Genomic DNA, 19,405 nt, shown 5'->3' with positions numbered 1-19,405 from the left:
CCGTTCTAGGAATTATTTCGGGGAAGTTCTCTGGCCTTTGCTGTACAGGTCAGACTAGATGATCACAATGATCCCCTCTGGCCTTGGGATCTATGAAGATCAATAATGGTACAATAATGACCTTGCAGGAAAGCATTATGCTGTACTGATCATGCAGTATTGTGACCTCAGGGCTCAACACTCAAGATTTAGGCCAGAGTTACACTATAAACATTGCTGACATAGCTTATTTTGGCCGTCAGGGGTGTGAAGAGGTGTGGCAACAAAAGCCCTTAGTGTAGACAGCTGTACTTTTGCCAGTATAGCTTATTTTGCTCAGAAGGTGGCATGTGCTGGAATGAGTTCTACCAGCAAAGCTGCACTTGGTTGGTCTGAGCGGTGTCCTCACTAGGAGTGCTGTGCTGGCATAGCTATACTAGAAATGCTTATTTGCAAAAATAACCCACTTTGGAAAACAAAAAAAAGTTGATACAAAATTTCTACAGAAAGTTTTAAAAAGCAAAAAATCAGTTTTGAAAACCAATGGAATGAAAGTCTCTGAAGTGTTTGTGATTTTTTATTATTATTATTATTATGTATTATTTATTAACATCATCGTCCCTAATCAAGACCCACTTTTTTAAGGACCAAGAAGACTTTAAATATCAATTTTAGCATAGAACAGATGTACAGGATGAATCAAACCTAAGATAGCCCCGTTATAAAATGTAAAGAAATAATTTGAACCAACGGACAAACTCTTGTTACTTTCCTTGTTCTCTTAAGGTCTGCTCTACACCAGGAGGGTTTTGCTGGTGGAGTTATGCCAATATAGTTCTACCAACAAAAGCCTCTAGTGGGGATGCAGTTAAAGTGGTATGAAAGGGCTTATACCAGTATAGCTTATGCTGCTTTGGGGAAACAGCATTAGCCATATTGGTATAAGTGCAGTTATGTCAATAAAAAGCCATCTACACCAGCTTAGCTATGTCAGGTTTAAAAAAAAGCCATACCCTTAACCAACAGCAATACTGGTAAAACTTTTAATTGTAGACCAGGCTCAAGATTGAAAGAATTGTCCAGTGACTCTTCAAATTCTTCATCTTTTGCAGTCTGATTATAAAAAATTCTCATATTTGTCTCTTGCTGTGGTGATCTGGGCAAGTTTTCTCTCATACGAGCATAAATAAGAGATGAATGCTGCATTGCTACAGAAAATCAGTGTTCACTAGGTTACCACCTACCTTCATTGGTGTAGGAAGTAATGACTGGTGCCTGCTCGTCAGGCTGCATCTGAATTGGCTGGCCTGTTTATATGAAGAAAACATCCCCGTGACTAGAATAAAATGGAATTTTCTCATCCTAGAGCAATGGGCACCAACGCCAGAACCAGGTTAAATCTATAAATGTGGCGCACCAATGAGCTAAATGGCACTGAGATTCCATTCTATAGATTTTATAGCTTGTAAGGCAAATTGATACAGCAGAGCTCAATATTCTATGTGCTGTGTGAACCAATTCCTGGGCTTCAAATGCAAGTGGAGTGAACAAGGGAGTGCTAGTTGGGAATAGTCCATGCAATTCAGGCAGTAGGGGCAAGACCCTGCTGAGGAAGTAGGGAAGGAAGGAGAACTCTCTGGAGAGGCATGACTGGCATCAACTGAATTCTGTTTTATTGAAATGTATCATACTTGCATAAATAGTCTAGGTCAGTGTTTCTCAACCTTTTCAGATTGGAAACCTCATATTTGAAGTCAAAAATTTGCACTCCCCTCTTACATTTACTATATGAGTAAAACATGTATCAATAATTAGTATGTGTGTGTTTCAGTAGGCTGACAGAATAAATGACCTTGAAATGGAAGAGGTGCGCAGGGAGTGGGGAGTGAGATTTTCTTTGCTTCAGATTGTAATAAAGTTTTGAATGTCTTGTGACCCCCTGATTGCCTTTCATGAGCTCTCTAGGGGCCACACCCCATCTCTTGAAAAACACTAGTCTAGTGGTAAGGACCTGGACTGGGTGGCAAGAGACCTGCGTTCTGTTCCCAGCTGCATAACCTTGAGTAACCTCCTCTCCTTTTGTTTGTGTAGATTGTAAGTTCTGTGGGGCAGGGACTGTCTCTCACCATGTGTGTGTACAGCACTGAGCAGAATAGACCCTGATCTCAGTTGCAGCCCCTAGGTGATGTGGTAATACACACGTTACTAAAAAACATTAATCTATCCCACAGGGCTGCAATGACATTAAGCTAGCACAGTCAGCAAATGCCATTTAACACTGAGCAATATCTTGCATATGGCCTTGGACATTAGAACCTGATTCACTGAGGATGAACATTGGCCATGACACTGGGGTTATCCCTTACTGTTTTTCAGAAAGTGTCATGGGATCTGTGTCCCGACAGCAGAAGGAACTTCACTTTAACAGCTCATTTGAAAGGCCAGATACTTTTCGTAATTCACTTTACTTTTCGTAAAGCTGACATGGATCAGGCCTGTGAATTATGAGATCTTGATGCACTGTATGTGGCAGGAGTGTGGTTTTTTTTAATGTGGTTCAATCTCAGTTAATGTCATACCGTTTGTAAATATTGCAGCAGCACCAGCTGCTCCATGGTGTCAGAGTCCTCATAAAGACAGGAATGTGGCTGATTAAAGTGAATTTATTAACCCCTTTGGTGCTGGTGCATTAAGAGCTGGCTATTCCTTTTGGCATCAGAAAGTCTTAATTACCTTCAAGAGGACTCATCTTGTGTCCTGAAGGCAGGCTAGAGGAAAATGTATTGATACTCCGATTTACACTGAACTACTAGAGGTACTTCAGTTAACTCCGTGTGATGGGTAATTAATTCTGTCCCTTCTAGTCCTGGTGAATTTCCTGATCTCCACTACGTAGCTGTTGTTGAAAACCCTCTCAGGCATGAAGGAAGAGCATGTTAAGGCTCTAAAGATATTAATATTTATCTGCTTTTCTTATTTGTCATCTGTCTGTCTGATATGGTCAAAGACAATTACTGACAGTACCTTGCCACAAGATATTGCTTGCTTGCTTACTGTCTATGGGCTGAATCTGCTCCCATTAATTGCAGTGGGAGCTGGATCAGAACTCACATTAAGCAATGCATCAGTAACATAAAGGGTTTTCATATAGGGGTTATTAGTAGTTCTGTGGAAGCAAAACTTTGTTTCTTTCACTTGCCTTTCTTCACTAGAGACCAAATTATATTTTCATACGGGCAAAAATGAGGTTGATTGGTGGCCTGAGCTCATTCCCTAGGGGCTGCTTATGTTCCATAACAAATCCAGGGCACAGTTTTGTATAACTGGTGGTATCCTCTTAAGAGAGGGACTAGTGGGAGGGGTTATAGGTCAGATAAGAAGTGGATTGGCTGAGCTATATGGAAGCTCAGGACTAAGGGACAGATTGTTCCTCATGTCAAAAACAACTGTGCAGAGGACTGGAAAGTTTGGGAGGATCCTCCCATGCAATTTGCACCCAACTTTTCCATTAGCGGTTGAAGCGATGAGGGATTCACCTTTTCAATAGGACAGGGTTTTCTGCCTCCACGCACCATGAACTACATGGGTGCCGGGTAAACTAAGAGCTCTGTGCGACTGTTAATACTGCCTCAGGCTGTGTTAGCTTTCAGGAGGATTCTTTATTGGTTATAATAGAATCAGAGAAACGTAGGGCTGGAGGGGACCTCCAGAGCTCGCCTTGTCCATCCCCCATGCTGAGGCAGGGTTACGTATATGATAACTATGATGCATGTATGCAATAGTGTGCCCAGCACCTAGCCATCCCACTATATTCCCGGCACATGCACACACACATCCTCACCTCCAGTGGCTCCAGGTGATAGCTAGAGGCAGAAAGGTGGCACTCCCCCCCATTACGCATGGGCACAGGGAGACCCATGTCTGAATGGAGCCTCCCTGTGCACATCACCCAGACACAGTAGGGCCTGGAACGGAACGGGCTGTGATAAGCACATTGTTAGTGTGCAGAGCCATAGCTGTGTAGTGGCAGCCTGCAAAGCATCTCCAAGCACTCTGCCTGGCTCCAGCCAGCTCTACGATGCCCTCACTATCACTTGCCCTACGTTCTCACCTACAAAATGAGAGGGCAGAGAAGACAACGTACCAGGAAGGCCATTCCCTCTGGGTTGCTGCGATCTGTCGTTTCCATTTCCATCGCTTTGAAAACCTACATAATGACAAGCATGGGCATGAGAGTCAGACAATATCATTCACGGGTGCTGGGTAGCATGGCTGATACCAGCTAGTGGGAAGATCACATCAGGCCCACTCCTGTTCCCACTGAAGACAGAAATAAAATTTCTGTTGACTTAGCTGAGACAGGACCAACTCCATGATGAGGAGACATCACTCAGCTAGGCATTATTTACCCAAGAGGACTCATAGAAGAACTGTTGACCCATGAGAATGGAAAAAGTTTCTTTGAAAAATGCCAGTCCAACATTTTCCTTGCTATTTCTGTTTTTGTCCTCCAAACTCAGACTCTTTTTCTACTTACTCCTGCAATCAAAGAGTAATTTATGACATCACAGTCAATTGCAATGAGAATGGTGAATATATCACATGTTTAATATTATGGACTATATTCATCCCTGATGTAAATCCACTGACTTCAAGAGGAAGTCTTTATTTTTCCCAGCCATGGCCCTGCTTTAGTTCCCAAACTCTTCCTGATTATGCTGTGTGTTCATTTAAATGTTAGACAAATCCCCTCCCAAAGTAACATGTTGCAGGGCTGTCCAAGGAGAATCTCTCACTAGAAAAGTTTGAAAATCATGATGGTTCATGGTGGCTCACCTTGAAAGTAAGTTCTAAAGCACTTTAGAGATCAGCAGCAGGGGAACATTACTACTGATACTAACTCTTCATCCATAGACCCCAAAGTACTTTACAAAGGAGGTCAGTGTCATTATCCCTATTTTAGAGACTGGGGAAACTGAGTCACAGGGCGATGAAGCAACTTGCCCAAGGTCACCTAGCAGGCCAGTGGCAGAGCCAGGAATGGAATCTAGGTCTCCTGAGTTGCAGCCCTGAGCTGTATCTGTTAGGCAACACTGCCTTCTTAGAGGCTATGACATCGTTTATGAAGAAGAGATATGCCACTAGAGTTGGTCAAGATTTCTGAACAGATATTTTCAACCAAAAAAGAAAGATTTTCATTTGGATCGAAATTTTACAGTTTATCAACAAAAAATGGAAATTGAAAACTGAAATAATTTTGGTAAAATGTTTTGGCTTCAGTAAAAATGTACAGTTTTCAAAAACAAAAGTTTTACCGAAATGAATTTTCAAAGCCCTGAAACTTTTCAGCTTTCTATGGCAAGTTTTCATTGATTTTTTTTTCATTTTTAGGGTTATTTGGAGAAATAAATCACACTCAATTTTTAAATAGCCCACGAAAAATAAATTGGCATTTTCTACCAGGTCTACCCACTACCCAAATACTCCCTCTAGTAGCACCATTAATCTAAATACAAGAGAGTTCATAGAAGGAAGTTATCCAGCTATTACCCTCTCATGGGAGTGAGCTAGTGCCAGGAGTAATTAGTTCCTGGACTTCCTAGCCTGAACAGTTGCTACCCATCCCTTCCCCCTCTGCCCTGCCACCTATCCATTGATCCCCGTTCCTCCATATAAAACTGCTTTCCATGCTCAGTCTCCCCTCCTCTTGTTTGTGTCCCCAGAGCTCCTGAGCCTTTCTTACTCCCTTTGCCTGCCTACAATGGTTAAGCCAAAATGGCTTGGAGAGCTGATTTTGCTGTAATTTTGCAGAGCAAATCCTTCTGGAGCATATCATTGCTGCTTGAGGTGGGCAGACAATTCAGGGGTAATTGTAGTTGCTGGAAAATGTTTTAGTCAAAAATGGCCCTTTTTAATAAAATGAAATGGTTTCATTTTTCAATATCTTCCATCTCCCCCCAACGAAAACTGAAAACATTTTCAGTTATTGTTTCAGTTTTCCTCGCTTTTCAGTGAGAAAAAAAGGGGGAAGAAAGAAGAAAGCAAACTGGGAACCCAATTTCAGAACCAAACATTTTTTTGGAAAATTGAGACTTCTCAGTAAAAAAAGCAGTACATTTTTTTTTAAAATTGGTCTTTTTTGAAAACATTCAAATTAAAATGTTTCCAAAATTTCCAAGCTCATCTCACCCCCACCAGCTCTGTAGGAGAAGGCTGAAAAGCAGTTGGAGACATTGGTGCTGGTGTAGGCATGAAGTAGACAGAAATCAACTGTAGCTAAAGATTAGATTAGCCACCTTTAGATCCACCTTTTCCTGTCTTTTCTTCAGTATCTATATAGCCCCAATCACCAAAGTCTGAAATACAGTTAAAAGAGGTTGGGATTAAACCAGATTGCAGCAATGGAGTGTTTGCTCTTTTCAGTTTTGCAGTGAGGGGAGGTTCTCTCTGTTGTCTGCAAATAGCCCATGATTTCCAGGGTTCCAAAAAGAGCATGGAAGATCCCCTGAAGGGATAGGAGATAGGCCAAGGGGATTGTCACAAACCGTAACTATAAATGGCTCATGGTGATATTCTTTGCAGACAAAGTATGCACACGCTCGCGCGCACACACACACACACACACACACTAAAATAAGACCATGTTGCCCTATGCATCGTTTTGTGGTAGCCACTAATTTGGGATTAAATAACTGAAGCACAGTCAGTTCAACCTGCTCACTGCTTTGCCTTGTAAATCTAATGCATTTTCGTAAACCTTTTGGCAGTGTCTCACACTATATAAAATGTTCCATTGTAACAGGGCATGTGTAAACACGGTCCTCAGAATAACAGCCACATGCCGCTCCATGGGTGTGCCACACAGGTGCCGCACCCTGAGTCACCTGCAGTGTGTGGTATGCAACATGCAGAGGCTCTTGTTCGTTAGACAGGATCAATAAAACTAAATTCAAACTGGAAAATTTTAGAGGGGAATTTGCAGGTTTGGGTTTTCATTGCATGTCTTTAAGTTAGGGGGGCAAAAAAGAAAACCAAAAAACCCAGTGTTCTTTCCCGAGAGCTGATGGTTCACCTCTCATTCAACAACTCACTTGCAGCTTGGCTCTGCATGCATTGCAGCTGCACCCCTCCACTTGAACAACTGCAGATATTGCTTTACCTTGGCTGTGGTGCGAGGCACTGATTTCCGTCTGTCTGTCTGTTTGAACCCTTTGCACTGTCTTCCTCTTCTGAGGGCGAACTATGAGAAGCATCTCAATTGTTACTGCACTGGCGTCTTTTTTAAACTCCACGGTACCCATCAGAGCATTGCCACCGCTTCCTTCTTCACCCAGACCTGCTGCTGCTGCTGCTGCAGAACGGGCAGTGTTTATTTTCCACTCTTGGAAAGGCAAATGCTCCCCCTCACCCAAAACGAACTCTGCACACACACAAATAACGTGTGCCCGACCCTGCTCAAATGCACCATTACTGCCCTGCCAAAATCTACCCTAATGAATAGGTTACAAGTCACCTTTGAAAGGAAATCCCAGCGGGGATCCATTTCCTAAATCTGAGGAAGGAGCCACATTTCAGAGGGAGAGTTCTAGTTTCAGGACAAGCGCTCCTCTCCCCTTTCCCCTCTCTCTGCCCTTTCAGATTTAAGCACTTGTCTACCCTCAAATCCCCCTACCAGCACTGTTATGCTAGAGGGAATTCATTCTGCAACACTTGCAGTTCTTTAAAAGGATGCCTCTCTGATTCTCCTCTGCCACACCCAAAGTGGAAACTTTAAAACATGGCTTAAAAAAAATCAATGGCTTAAAAATAAAAAATAACAAAAGGAGTGATGAGGAAGGTGTGCAGTTGTGAACAAAAGCCTGTGACTTTGTGTCCTGAGGTGAAGGTTGATGTAAAGTGGGCCGTAACAGCCATTTTCAGGGGGAACAGTGCTTCCAAAATTGATTAATAAATAATCCTAACAAATTAATAAATAACCCTAATAAATAAATAAAGAGAGGTCTGCCCTGAAAAAAACAGACACTCCTTTAGAGGCAACAAATGGATCTCCCCACCAATCGGCATGAAGGACATGATCTCTGAAATCTGTAGGTGCCAGAAAACACTAGCAGCAAAAATCCTGCCTCAGCTGAAAGTCTCATAGCCCACAAACAGGGTAGGAGAGGGAGTACAGTGGTCTGGTTTAGCAATTAACAGCAACCCTGTTTAGCTGGCCCCTACTATTTGTACAAGGTGCTGGATTAGAAATCCTTTCTAATTTTATCTTGGGCCTCCATCCTGTCACAGAGCTGCCAGCTGAGGGATGTTTGGCTGGTGGCCTCAGGGGAATTTTAACACCTGTGGATTGACGGACTCTCTCCGGCAGTTACACAATTTTGCACGCTCGCAGTACTCATTCATCATGCTGATGCCAGCCCATGGTACTGACACAGGGGATAAAGCTATGTCTAATGGTGTTTACTTTTTGGTGTCACTAGCTCTAATCGCTGTTGGAATTTTTGGCAAATGGAGGTTTTTTCCCCTCCAATGATTCTGGGGTAAATTTGCTGCTCCTTAATCTATAGACAGGGAGCTAGTACTGCTGACTGGTGTTAGCAGAGTGCACACAGGTGCACCTCCCACCCCCGATCTACAGTCCCTACTGTGAGCTACTGCCAAGGCACAGGTAGCCAACAGGCAGCCAACCTTCCCTACAAACCCAGCGGGATGCCTCTGCTCAGCAGATCCAGAAATAGCATGCGTGGCTCTGTGCATGCTGCCTCTGCCCAGCCTTGCCACTGCCCCCTTAGTAATCCACATGTACAATGCGCTCAGTATTCCTGGGATGTTCTGATGCCCACACTCCCCTGCTCAATACTTCAGTTCCAATTTGGAGCCTCCCTGCTAGCAGAGGAGCAGTCACGGGTCAGGGCAAGGGTTCTCACAGGAAGGAACAGATGGTTTTAGGGCTATTGCTTTGTAACCCATCTTAACACAGTATGGTATGTGGGTCTTTGCCTGCCCTGGTGTCTGGACCCCATAAGTATGCTACTGTTTCCATCTAGGGGGAATCAGCTCTTTAGCTTAAGCAGCAGCAGCATGTGCCTTTAGATTCAGAGGTTCCTGCTGATGACCCATCCAGCGAGGTGTTACAGTTGAAAGGAAGGAAAAGAAGGGCATGGGAGATTCAGAAAAGCACTCAAAGTTCTGGGGCCTCAGGCAAACATAGCCTCCAGTCCTTCGGGGGCTCACCCATCTGTGTGTCAGGTCCTCTGAGTTAATGAAACTCTCCTGTGTCCATCATTCTAGCAGCTCCACTGTCCTCCTCTCAGCTGGTGTCGCCACCTTGGAGCCCTTTTCTACTCTCTCGTCTGCCACCCAGGGCCGGCGCTTCCACTAGGCGACCCTAGGCAGTCGCCTAGGGCGGCAGGATTTGGGGGGTGGCATTTTGCTGCCCTCAGCGGAAATTCGGCGGCGGGAGGTCTTTCCACTCTGGGTCTTCGGCGGAAATTCGGCGGCGGATCCTTCACACGCTCCGGGACCCGCCACCGAAGTGCCCCGAAGACGCGGAGCGGAAGGACCCCCGCTGCCGAATGCTCAGAGGAGGAGCACTGCCGCCTAGGGTGGAAAAACCCCTGGCGCCACTCCTGCTGCCACCACATCTAGGCTGTCAATCCTGGTGCTTTTTTCCTGCACAACATCGCTACAAGTACCCTTTCTTCTCCATTTTGCTGTCTAAATCCCTCACCCAAGCCTTGGTCCTGTCTCCTCTAGACTTCTCCTCTCTGGCCTTCTTGAACATCACCATGTCCCCCTACTGCCCAGCCAAAATACTCCTGGTAACATCATCATCTTCCTCACCATCTACTCTGCACATCTCACCCCCCTTCTTGCATTCCCTGGCTCTCCACATCAGATTGAAGCTCTTCATACTTGCCTTCTATACTGCATAAAACTTGGCTCTGGCCTAAACTCCTCCCCAACACCTCCCCTCACTCCGTCAGCATCTCAAGCCTCCTCACTCTCTCCCATTCTTATCTCCATGCTTTCTTCCACACTGCACCTTACGCTTGGACCTCCATATTCCAGTGACACAAACCTCTTCTCCTTCATATCCCTCCTCCAAACACCCTTCTTCTGGCAATCCCATTAGACAGACCCCAACAACTGAATGGGCAATGATTCATTAATAATTAGAGGGGAAACCCCTTGTGGTACCAGATTAAGGCTTTGTCTACATGAGAAAGTTGCACTGATTTAAACTAAGGTATGGATTTAAACCAATCTAGTTAATCTGGTGCAAACCCCTGTGTGGCACCCATTTTGGTTTAGGAGTTTCTTTTTTTCAGTATAGTTTAAGTTGATTGGGGACAGCTAACCTTCAATACAAATTTAAGTTAAACCCCATGCATCCTTCCTAAAAGCCTCCACCACCTGGTGTCCTGGTGCTTTTTGTTTTTCAGTTGCTGCTGAACCGTGTCTTCTTAGGGCTAGATTGCGAGAGTCAGACTCCGGCATCAGAAGTGGGCACTGGAGTTGCACTGTCCTAAGGGGAGTTCTATACCCATCTATCTAAGTCCCTACAAGGCCCTCCTCACTGTAGTATGTAAGCACCCCCCATCTCTGGAAAAACAACAGTGTTCTCTTTCTCCATTCCTTCCTTGCCAGCAGAATGGGGTTCAGGATTTTCTCTTTTTAATGAATGAGTCTGTGGGAATGAGAACTCTATTGTGGGGAAGCCTGGGAGAAGAGCTGGGTATTTGGCTCTGACCATGGCGAGGTTAGTGGTAGTTTTTATTCCTTCAAGCAGTGAGTTTGATACACCTGGGCTGGCTGCTGTCGTCTCCCATTTGTCACTAACCTCCTCCTACCAGCCGGCAGGATTATCACCACAGCTTCTCTCTGACATCTTGAGTAGGATACTCAAAATGTTTCCATCCAAATGTATTTTCAACAGAAAATTTGGGCTTTTGACTAAATGAATATATTCATGGGAAGTGTCTGCATTCCTCGAAAATGGTCAAATTCAAATTTTTCAGTTTTCAGACAAAAAAATGTTGGTTGTCAGGCTTGCCAGTGAAAAGATCCATGGAACCCTCCCCCCTAATTTTCGGACCATGTCTATTCTTTGTGCTCATAGCCCTGTCATATAGGGCAGAGTCGCTTGCCTCTCTTTGTGCATCCGGGCAGCTTAACATATTTGTGCCTCCCTGTCCATCCCCTTTACTTTGATGTGCATGCAGCACTGGGGCAGCAGCCCATGCCCAATGGAACAATTTACCAAGAGATGTGTTGGCCTCTTCATCACCTGGAATCTTTAAATCAGGATGGGAGGTCTGTCTAAAATGTTCTGGCTCAGTCACCAGAGATGGGCTTGAGGTAGTAATCCCCGTGTGAAGTTCTCTGGCCTGTGCTATGCAGGAGGGCAGACTGGAAGATCATAACGGTCCCTTCTGGCTTCCTAATGTATGAGCATGTGGCAATTTAACTCAGTTAAAAAACACATCTTTTCCTCTTCCCATTGGTGTAAAGTGCCTGTCTCTAGTCCAGTAGGGTTGAGAGATCTTTAGGCCATGACACTTTTATGCATAAAAACCCTGGCATTGGCCCAGGACTGATTCCTGCCCCTTATCCTGGGCCACAGGCAGGTGTTATCTGGAGGCAGAAATTTCATATCTTGGGGAAGGAGGAGGTTACTGCCAGGTTGATTTAAAAATAAAGCAACTCTTTGAAGTTGATCAAGGGTTTGAAATGTTAGAATAAGACTCAGGGAGATGGATCAGTGGCCAGAGTACAAGTGAGGCTGTACCATGAGAGAGAGAGAACATGTACATAGTGAGAATTATATTATTAAATCTCACTGAATATAAAATAAAACTACAGACCAGAGTTTTTGAAGAAAATACAGAATAATCTGGGCCCTCTACAAGTCTTCTGACTCTAGCAAGTATGTGATGGCACTGGCATTACGCATGGTGAGAAGATCCGTTCTGCCACAGATCTGAGACACTGATAAAAGACTGAAATCAGTGGGAGTTCGGTGCTGCCATGTTTTTGAAAATCCCACTAGGTGCCTATCTGAACTTTAAGGCATCTGAATACTTTTTAAAATCTGACCCTGATGACTTTGGGCCCCTCAGTTTTTGGGGGCCCACTGTGAGACACCTTAGAGGGGCTTGACCTTCAGAAAGTGCTTCTGTGTACCTGCCATCTGAAAAGTCAGACCCCAAAATCACAGCACCGGCAATCACTACTCACGTTTGGAAATCTAAGCTTTGGATCTTGAATTCCCCTCTTAGCTGCTGCATTCAGCAGCCCATTCAAATTGTGGTAGCTGTCTGATTTGGGCATGTCAAGCTTCCAAGTGTGTTCCCACTGCATTGAACATTCTGGTGATACTGCAGTGTGCTGTAATGGAGTCCTTTGGCCTGCCTGTCCTTTCTTTCTCTCTCTAACTGAACTGCAACACATTGAATTTATTCCCTTTCCATAAGCTACCACTCCATGCATTGCTCAAATGCGCCATTCATTTTGCAGCGTCTGCTGTGTCAGCAGCTGTGCTTTATGATTTAAGACGCAGCAGAACTTTCCACTGAACTATAAACTCCTGTATTCAGTTTCCTGGTATCCACACAACCAGGGATCTAATTGATGGCTGGGATATTATTGTGAAAAGCGATCAGGCCATATTTAGGTTGCAGAAAGACAATGAGGATTGTTCATTTACACTGAGCTAAATGAAATGGCTGAAACACCACAAATAAACACAGCGATGGGCACAGACTTTACCCAAATCGAACATAACATGACATTATACAAAGTGCTGGCAATGCCCTCAGCTGTCACCTCTAGGGACATACAGTGAGAAGACCCTGAGAAGGCCCAAGGAAGGGCAATGAAAATCACTAGTGACAGGGGCTCAGATCCTCAAAGTTATGAAGGCACCTAACTCACTGACTTCACTGTGGCGTTATTTGATCTGCTAGGGCAAATCCTGTGTGTCTTGACAAAGGAAGAATTCAAAGTACAGCATCAGTAGAAGAACCTTCCTGAGGCAAAGAGCTGGGATATGGGGCATGTGATTTTTCTTTTAAAACACATCCCTTCTACCCATCCCCCTTGCCATTTTTGTTGCTTTATGATAGATGTTATTTCCCCTCTTTGTGCAGGAGCAGCTGGTTACTTAGCCTGCAGGATGAATAGCACAGGGACAGCGGTTCCCACATGAGGGATCTCTTTTCTCCAGAGCTCATACTCAGGTGGCTGCAACTCGAGACCTCTTTCTATAAAAGCGAGGGAGGGGTCTGTTGGCAGGACATTTGCCACGAATGGTTGTCAGCGTTCGGATTTTCTTCCCCCTTGTCTGCCAAAGAGCGGATTCGTTGACCTTCAGGACACTCTGCAAAGCTTTCCTTTTCTCGTTGGCCTATGTTATTAATCCTTTATAATCACCAGGGAAGGGAACTTATCCTTACAACGCAGCTTGGGCACCAAGGGAAGGTTACTCCCCAACAACTGTCATTCTTTAAGAGCATTGCCTCTGGACATTCGCACTTGTCGGAGGTGCTCTCCCAGGCCAGACCATCAGGAAGAGAAGTGGCTGCTGGGATTGCCCAAGTGCTGTGCCATGGCACTGAATGCTCAGATTATGAAAGGGCTTTGTGGAGTCAGTTTGGGTTTAGCAGAACTGAGCCAAGATTCCTGTGAGAACAGAAATCCGAGGAGGAGGGTGGATAGTGTGAAGACAGATCTGCTTATTTCAGGGTATCTTTGTAAGATGGTCCAGGGCACCCAGACCATTGGATGGGCTGCTCTTTGCGCACACTTTGTGACCTGCAGAAGCAACATTCTGGAAGCACTAGTGACCAGTGAGGAACCTGACTTTCTTCTTTGAGCTGCCCTTTGCATAGCCCGCATTAACTGGAGTACAGTGAGAAATACAAACCCAGGAATGTGGGTTGAGCAGTTCCAACTAAACGTTCTCCCAGGACAAACATAAGATCTGGATGCCAAGCTGAGAGAGGAGTGCTGTGTGAACAGAACTCCAGGAAGCAGCCCTGCAGATCTACAAAATGGAGATTTTCCTGAGACATGTTGTCAGTGCCTCCTTAGCCCTAGTAGAGGGAGCTCTAAGGTATCGTCACACTCACTAACACATAGCTCATGGCAATGCACAGCATGGTCTCTTTGAGAGATGAGTGGAAATGGCAGTCACCGTGTACTGAACCCTGAAAGTTACAGGGTCTAGATCAGTCATGGGCAACCTGCAGACCGTCAGGGTAATCCGCTGGTGGGCTGCGAGGTAGTTTGTTTACATTGACCCTCCGAAGGCACGGCCGCCCGCAGCTCCCAGTGGCCGTGGTTCATCGTTCCCGGCCAATGGGAGCTGCAGGAAGTGGCGCGGGCCGCAGGAATGTGCTGGCCGCCGCTTCCCGTAGTTCCCATTGGCCAGGAACTGTGAACCACAGCCACTGGGAGCTGCGGGCGGCCATGCCTGCAGAAGGTCAATGTAAACAAACTGTCTTGCGGCCCGCCAGCAGAATACCCTGACAGGCTGCATGCGGCCGCCCCCGGGCCGCAGGTTGCCCACCACTGGCCTAGATGAATTCCTATATGTCTAAGTCCTGCCCAGGTACGATCTTGGAATCCTTTAAACTTTAGGATATAAAATCTATTATCTCCCAGGTGAGAATGAGGTTTCAGGGAAACCTTGATGACCTAATTTAGGTGGAAATGAGACACCACTTTTGGTACAAATTGGTATTCAGGCACGCAAGGACTGCTCACTCCAAGTGTCCCCAGGGACACACATCACCCACAGAGTCCTCAACTTGGTTTTCTTGGGCATTGCTGATGACTAGAGATCACACCCATTATAGATTACACTGATTATAAATGGACTGGCTTGTGATGCTTGAACACAACACCTATGTTTAACTCCTTCCCTGCTCAGCAGCACTTTGCACCTGCTAAGCCAACCAAACACAGATATGTTTTTCATGGCAAGAGAAAGTGTTCTTGGCTCACACATCACTCAGAGGGCAGAAGGGGCCAGAAAAGTGGGATGGTATTTATTCCAATGGGGGCAGAAAGGGGTATTTACCCAAGAGAGGCAGAATGGTGGTACAGTATTTACTCCCAGCCTCCACATACACACAGAGACCCCTATGGCTGGAGGGGCGCGCGGGGTGAGAAGGAGGAAACAGGCTGCATCATCCCAAAGCACAGCCCCTGGAGTCCTGTCAGTGCCAGGGAGCTGGGGAAATAAGTGCCTCCTGAAGGGGAATCCCTCCCTGAGCTCCCCTTATTAGCAGTCCAGCTCTGCCCTGTCCCACTGCAGGCCAGGACCTAAAGGCACAATCCTGCCCCAAGCATTTGAGCCTTAGTTTTGCTAAATGGCATTTGTGATAATGAAGGGAGGGAGGGTAGCTCCCTTTTATGGACACCCAGCCAGCCAGGTCCCTATTGTAGCCTCTGTCCATCATGCCCTTGGAGATTTTTTCAAATATTTTGGCATTTTGACTTTTGGAACGGAGTTCTGATAGCATGGATTCATCTCCTCAAACAGCGATCAGATCCAGTACCTCTGGTTCAATCCATGATGGAGCTCTTTTGCGATTCTGGGACTGCATGGTCACCTGTGCTGATGAGCTCTGAGTGGTCACGTGTGCTCTCCACGCTGGGCAAACAGGAAATGAAATTCAAAAGTTCCTGGGGCTTTTGCTATGTACCTGGCTAATGCATCTGAGTTGAAAGTGCTGTCCAGAGCGGTCACAATGGAGCACTCTGGGATAGCTCCTGGAGGCCAATACCGTCGAATTGTGTCCTCACTACCCCAAATTCGACTCGGCGATGTCCATTTCAGCGCTAATCCCCTTGTCGGGGAGGCGTACAGAAATCGATTTTAAGAGCCCTTTAAGTTGACAAAAATGGCTTCGTCGTGTGGACAGGTGCAGGGTTAAATCAATCTAACGCTGCTAAATTCGACCTAAACTCGCACTGTAGACCAGTAGCTTAGTAGTTGTTCTCTAATTGCTCTACCTGTGAAGGGTAAATTAGTCTCCCTGCTATGCATAGGTAAAAGGAAGGGAGTGGACATCTGGCCAAAAGAGCCAATGGGAAGGCTAGAACTTTTTAAAATTGAAAAAAGACTCCCCTTTTGTCTGTCTGTTGTTTCCCCGGGGAGAGGCAGACAGGACAGGAGTATTAATTTTTAGAATCCTTGTGGGCCCCCACCTTCTGCACTCAAAGTGCCAGAGAGGGGAATTAGCCTTGACAACATTTTTCCTTATTACATTTCAAACTCTTTTCTAGTGCCAGTCAGAACCTCTCATAGACTAATAACATGATACTCTAAGGTTTCATTTCAGACCACATCATCATCATCAGAACTTGTAGCATCATAAATTCCTTCCAACATCTCCGCTACCCTCATGTGGAACACTGCTGGTGCACTCGAGATACCAACAGATAACCAAACAATCCCTACCGGCCAAACACCGTGTATCTAACTCTGTCTACATCAGTGGTGTTTGCTGGGCTTAGTCCAAAATTCAGAAGCATTTTGCTCCAACCAAACCTGTGCATATTCTCAGACATGTTGCTACCACATTGGAACACCCAGTCAGTTGGTTCAGCAGCCAACATGTCAGAGCAACCACTCACCCTTTTGGTGCTAATTCCACCTACACACTTACAGCCCGTGAATCAGAGTAATCAGACATCTTGATTCAGATTTCAGCTTTGAACAGCCAATTAACGTGCAACCACATAGATTTCCAGCTCTAGAATGAACTCAGCAAGCCATTAAATTCCATCCAGAGCTTGCCTGGAATGTGCATCCCTGGGTTGCCATGCGGATGACAGGTGGGCATCTCCAACTTCTCACAGACCCAGCAGGATACTGTTGCATCACAGTGAACAATACTTCTACAATGCAGAAATATACCCCTCTGCTCAGGGGCCTGGGGACAAAGGAGAGTGAAATGCATGAGAGAGTCTCCAATTCAGGATAGAAAAGTCTCACCTGTGAAGCTGGAGTGTTTCTGTGTTTCAACTGTCTTTCCCGCCTCCACGTGAGCTGTTGGAAACATGAGCAACTGTTACTGATGTCACTCCTAAAACAGATGATCACTGTCACATTATGCTCTGCTTTCTGCTATCTCAGCCTCATGGTTTCAAGCCCCCGAGTGTTGACTGGTATAACACTGCATGTCTGCATGAGTAAGATGTGGTTCTGATAGGGTGGGGAAGTGTATTCAATGCCAGAATGTGAGGCTGAGTTCTGGGCAGGGCATAAAGGGTTAAAGCAACCCAGAAAAGGTTAGCAAGCCCTCAGGACAGGTCCTGAGCAGTCCAAGTAATTAATTGTTACTTCTCTATTTTCATCATCATTGTTCTCAGTTGGTGAATTTCCATTCGCACCTCTCATCTCTGAGGCAGAGTATCCTGTGTCATTGAAACAGTCAGCATCGCCTACTGGAAATGTGATGGGGGTCTTTTCCTGCGAGCTCCTGAGCACCAGGAGAAAAGAACTGTGTTTGGATTGTTATCCAAAGAATGTTTTTCTGCTTTGCTTTCCATCCCTGGTCCTCTCCCTGGGACAGAGTGATTCTTTTCCAGTCCCACCTCAGTGCGCAGCTCTCACACAAGGTCCTCAGCTTGGTTTTCTTGGGCATTGCTGATGACTAGAGATCACACTGATTAGAGATCACACTGATTATAATGGATTGGCTTGTGATGCTTAAACACAACACCTATTTTAACTCCTTCCCTGCTCAGCAGCACTTTGCACCTGCTAATCCAGTGGTGGGCAACCTGCAGCCTGCACGCCGCCCGTCAGGGTAATCCACTGGCGTGCTGCAAGACAGTTTGTTTATATTGACCGTCTGCAGGCACGGCCGCTCGCAGCTCCCAGTGGCCGTGGTTCACCGTTCCCGGCCAATGGGAGCTGTGGGAAGCAGCGCGGGCTGCTGGGACGTGCTGGCCACCGCTTCTTGCAGCTCCCATTGGCTGGGAATGCCAGCGGCCCACCAGCGGATTACCCTAACAGGCCACATGCCACAGGTTGCCCACCACTGTGCTAATCCAACCAAACATAGTTATGTTTTTCAAGGCAAGAGAAAACGTGGTTGGCTCCCACATCACTCAAGCCAATGGGAGTTTTGCTTTTGATGTCAATGCGACCAGGATTGGGCCTTATGTTCCAGAAGCAGCTTTGTTTGTTTTGCAATTTAATCAGTATTTATTTTTACCAGGGTAAGTAAAAGGGAAGAGGAGGTCATAACATTCAGAAATACAGGACAATAATTATATAATGTTTATATTGCTACATTGTCAACATTTTGGCAAACCCTAAAACTGCTGCTGAATCAAATGTGTTTTTTTGTAAGTTTTCCACGCCAGCTATATTTAGTGCTATCTGTCAGGTGCCCGAGGCCACCAAGCCTGTGAGCATAGCATTTGTTATTCTTTTATCACTCCATTCAGAGTAGTAGCAGCTGTTCCTTTCATTCTGAGTTTGTCATTTCCACTCAAGATGGGTCATCCCTAGTCAGTTTTTTTCAAGAGCCCCAGAAAGTCAAGAGGCAGAAGGTGAAAGTATTTTCCTCCACCCCCAAACCTTCCCATAATGCTCTAGGTGAGATTCAATTTTTGTGTATTCACATTGCCTAACATACAGCAGAAAGAGGTCCCGGCATTCACTTACCAAGTTCAGTGGGTTTTCCTTCCTCTTGTTCCTCATGACTCCTTGCATAGCCTATAGGGATATCATAGCTGTCACAAATCCATAGATATGCTGTTATTCTTGCCACAAATTTCCTTTACCCATATTCAGAAATACCCTTTGGCTGACTGTGGGTTGAGGAGACTTCCAGTGTCACTGGTTGTTTTTAGAGCTCTCAGTTTGCCAAGACACAAATGTGTGAGTGAGAGGTTCTATCTTTAAAGATGCATATTTTACTTGTTTGACCCAATTTACCTCAAGATGGGTCTCATCTCTGAGCAACCTCTTCCCACCTAGTCACAGCATTAATAAAATTACCACCCCCTTTTTTAGAGCTCTTTATTATCACTCTGGCAGTGATCGCCCATAGAGGAGGGTGAAATACAGAAGGCGTGTATGGTCAAATGGATCTGCTACTCACAGAGAGCACAGAGGTAGAAAGGCAGCAGAGGGAAGCAGAAGATGGCCAGCAGAATCCTCTGTGTGTGGGACAGACGGTCATGAAATGCCATTTCCTTTATTACTGTTCACCTGGAATGAACAACCAACATTAAATCAGTGTCCATTTTTTGCAGCTCAGCATTATTTTCATCATCTGAAATGTTCCTCTCTGCTGCCTAATGCAACCAGTCTTTACACATCATTTCCCACTTCGATGAAGGGGAAGCCACAACAGAAGTATGGAAAGTTCAGTCAAAGAATTTGATTTGCATGGGTCAC

At 45.5% G+C, this 19,405-nt stretch overlaps 1 protein-coding gene across 1 annotated transcript in view; it reads right to left on the bottom strand.

Moving 5' to 3' along the window:
- KY (kyphoscoliosis peptidase) overlaps positions 1-7,280 on the bottom strand; it is a 31,808-nt gene extending 24,528 nt beyond the window's left edge. The window contains exons 1-2 of the mRNA XM_026660808.1: positions 7,139-7,280; positions 1,224-1,286 (exon numbers count right to left, since the gene is read on the bottom strand). Of these exons, the coding sequence (XP_026516593.1) occupies positions 1,224-1,286; positions 7,139-7,280 (205 nt within the window). The remainder of the gene's footprint in view (positions 1-1,223; positions 1,287-7,138) is intronic.
- Between the last annotated feature and the right edge of the window lie 12,125 nt (positions 7,281-19,405).

The sequence above is a fragment of the Terrapene carolina genome, unplaced genomic scaffold (genome assembly GCF_002925995.2).
Source record: "Terrapene carolina triunguis isolate 2854851 unplaced genomic scaffold, T_m_triunguis-2.0 Scaffold837, whole genome shotgun sequence".
Taxonomy (NCBI): Eukaryota; Metazoa; Chordata; order Testudines; family Emydidae; genus Terrapene; species Terrapene triunguis.
This window is presented reverse-complemented; position numbering and strand designations above follow the sequence as displayed.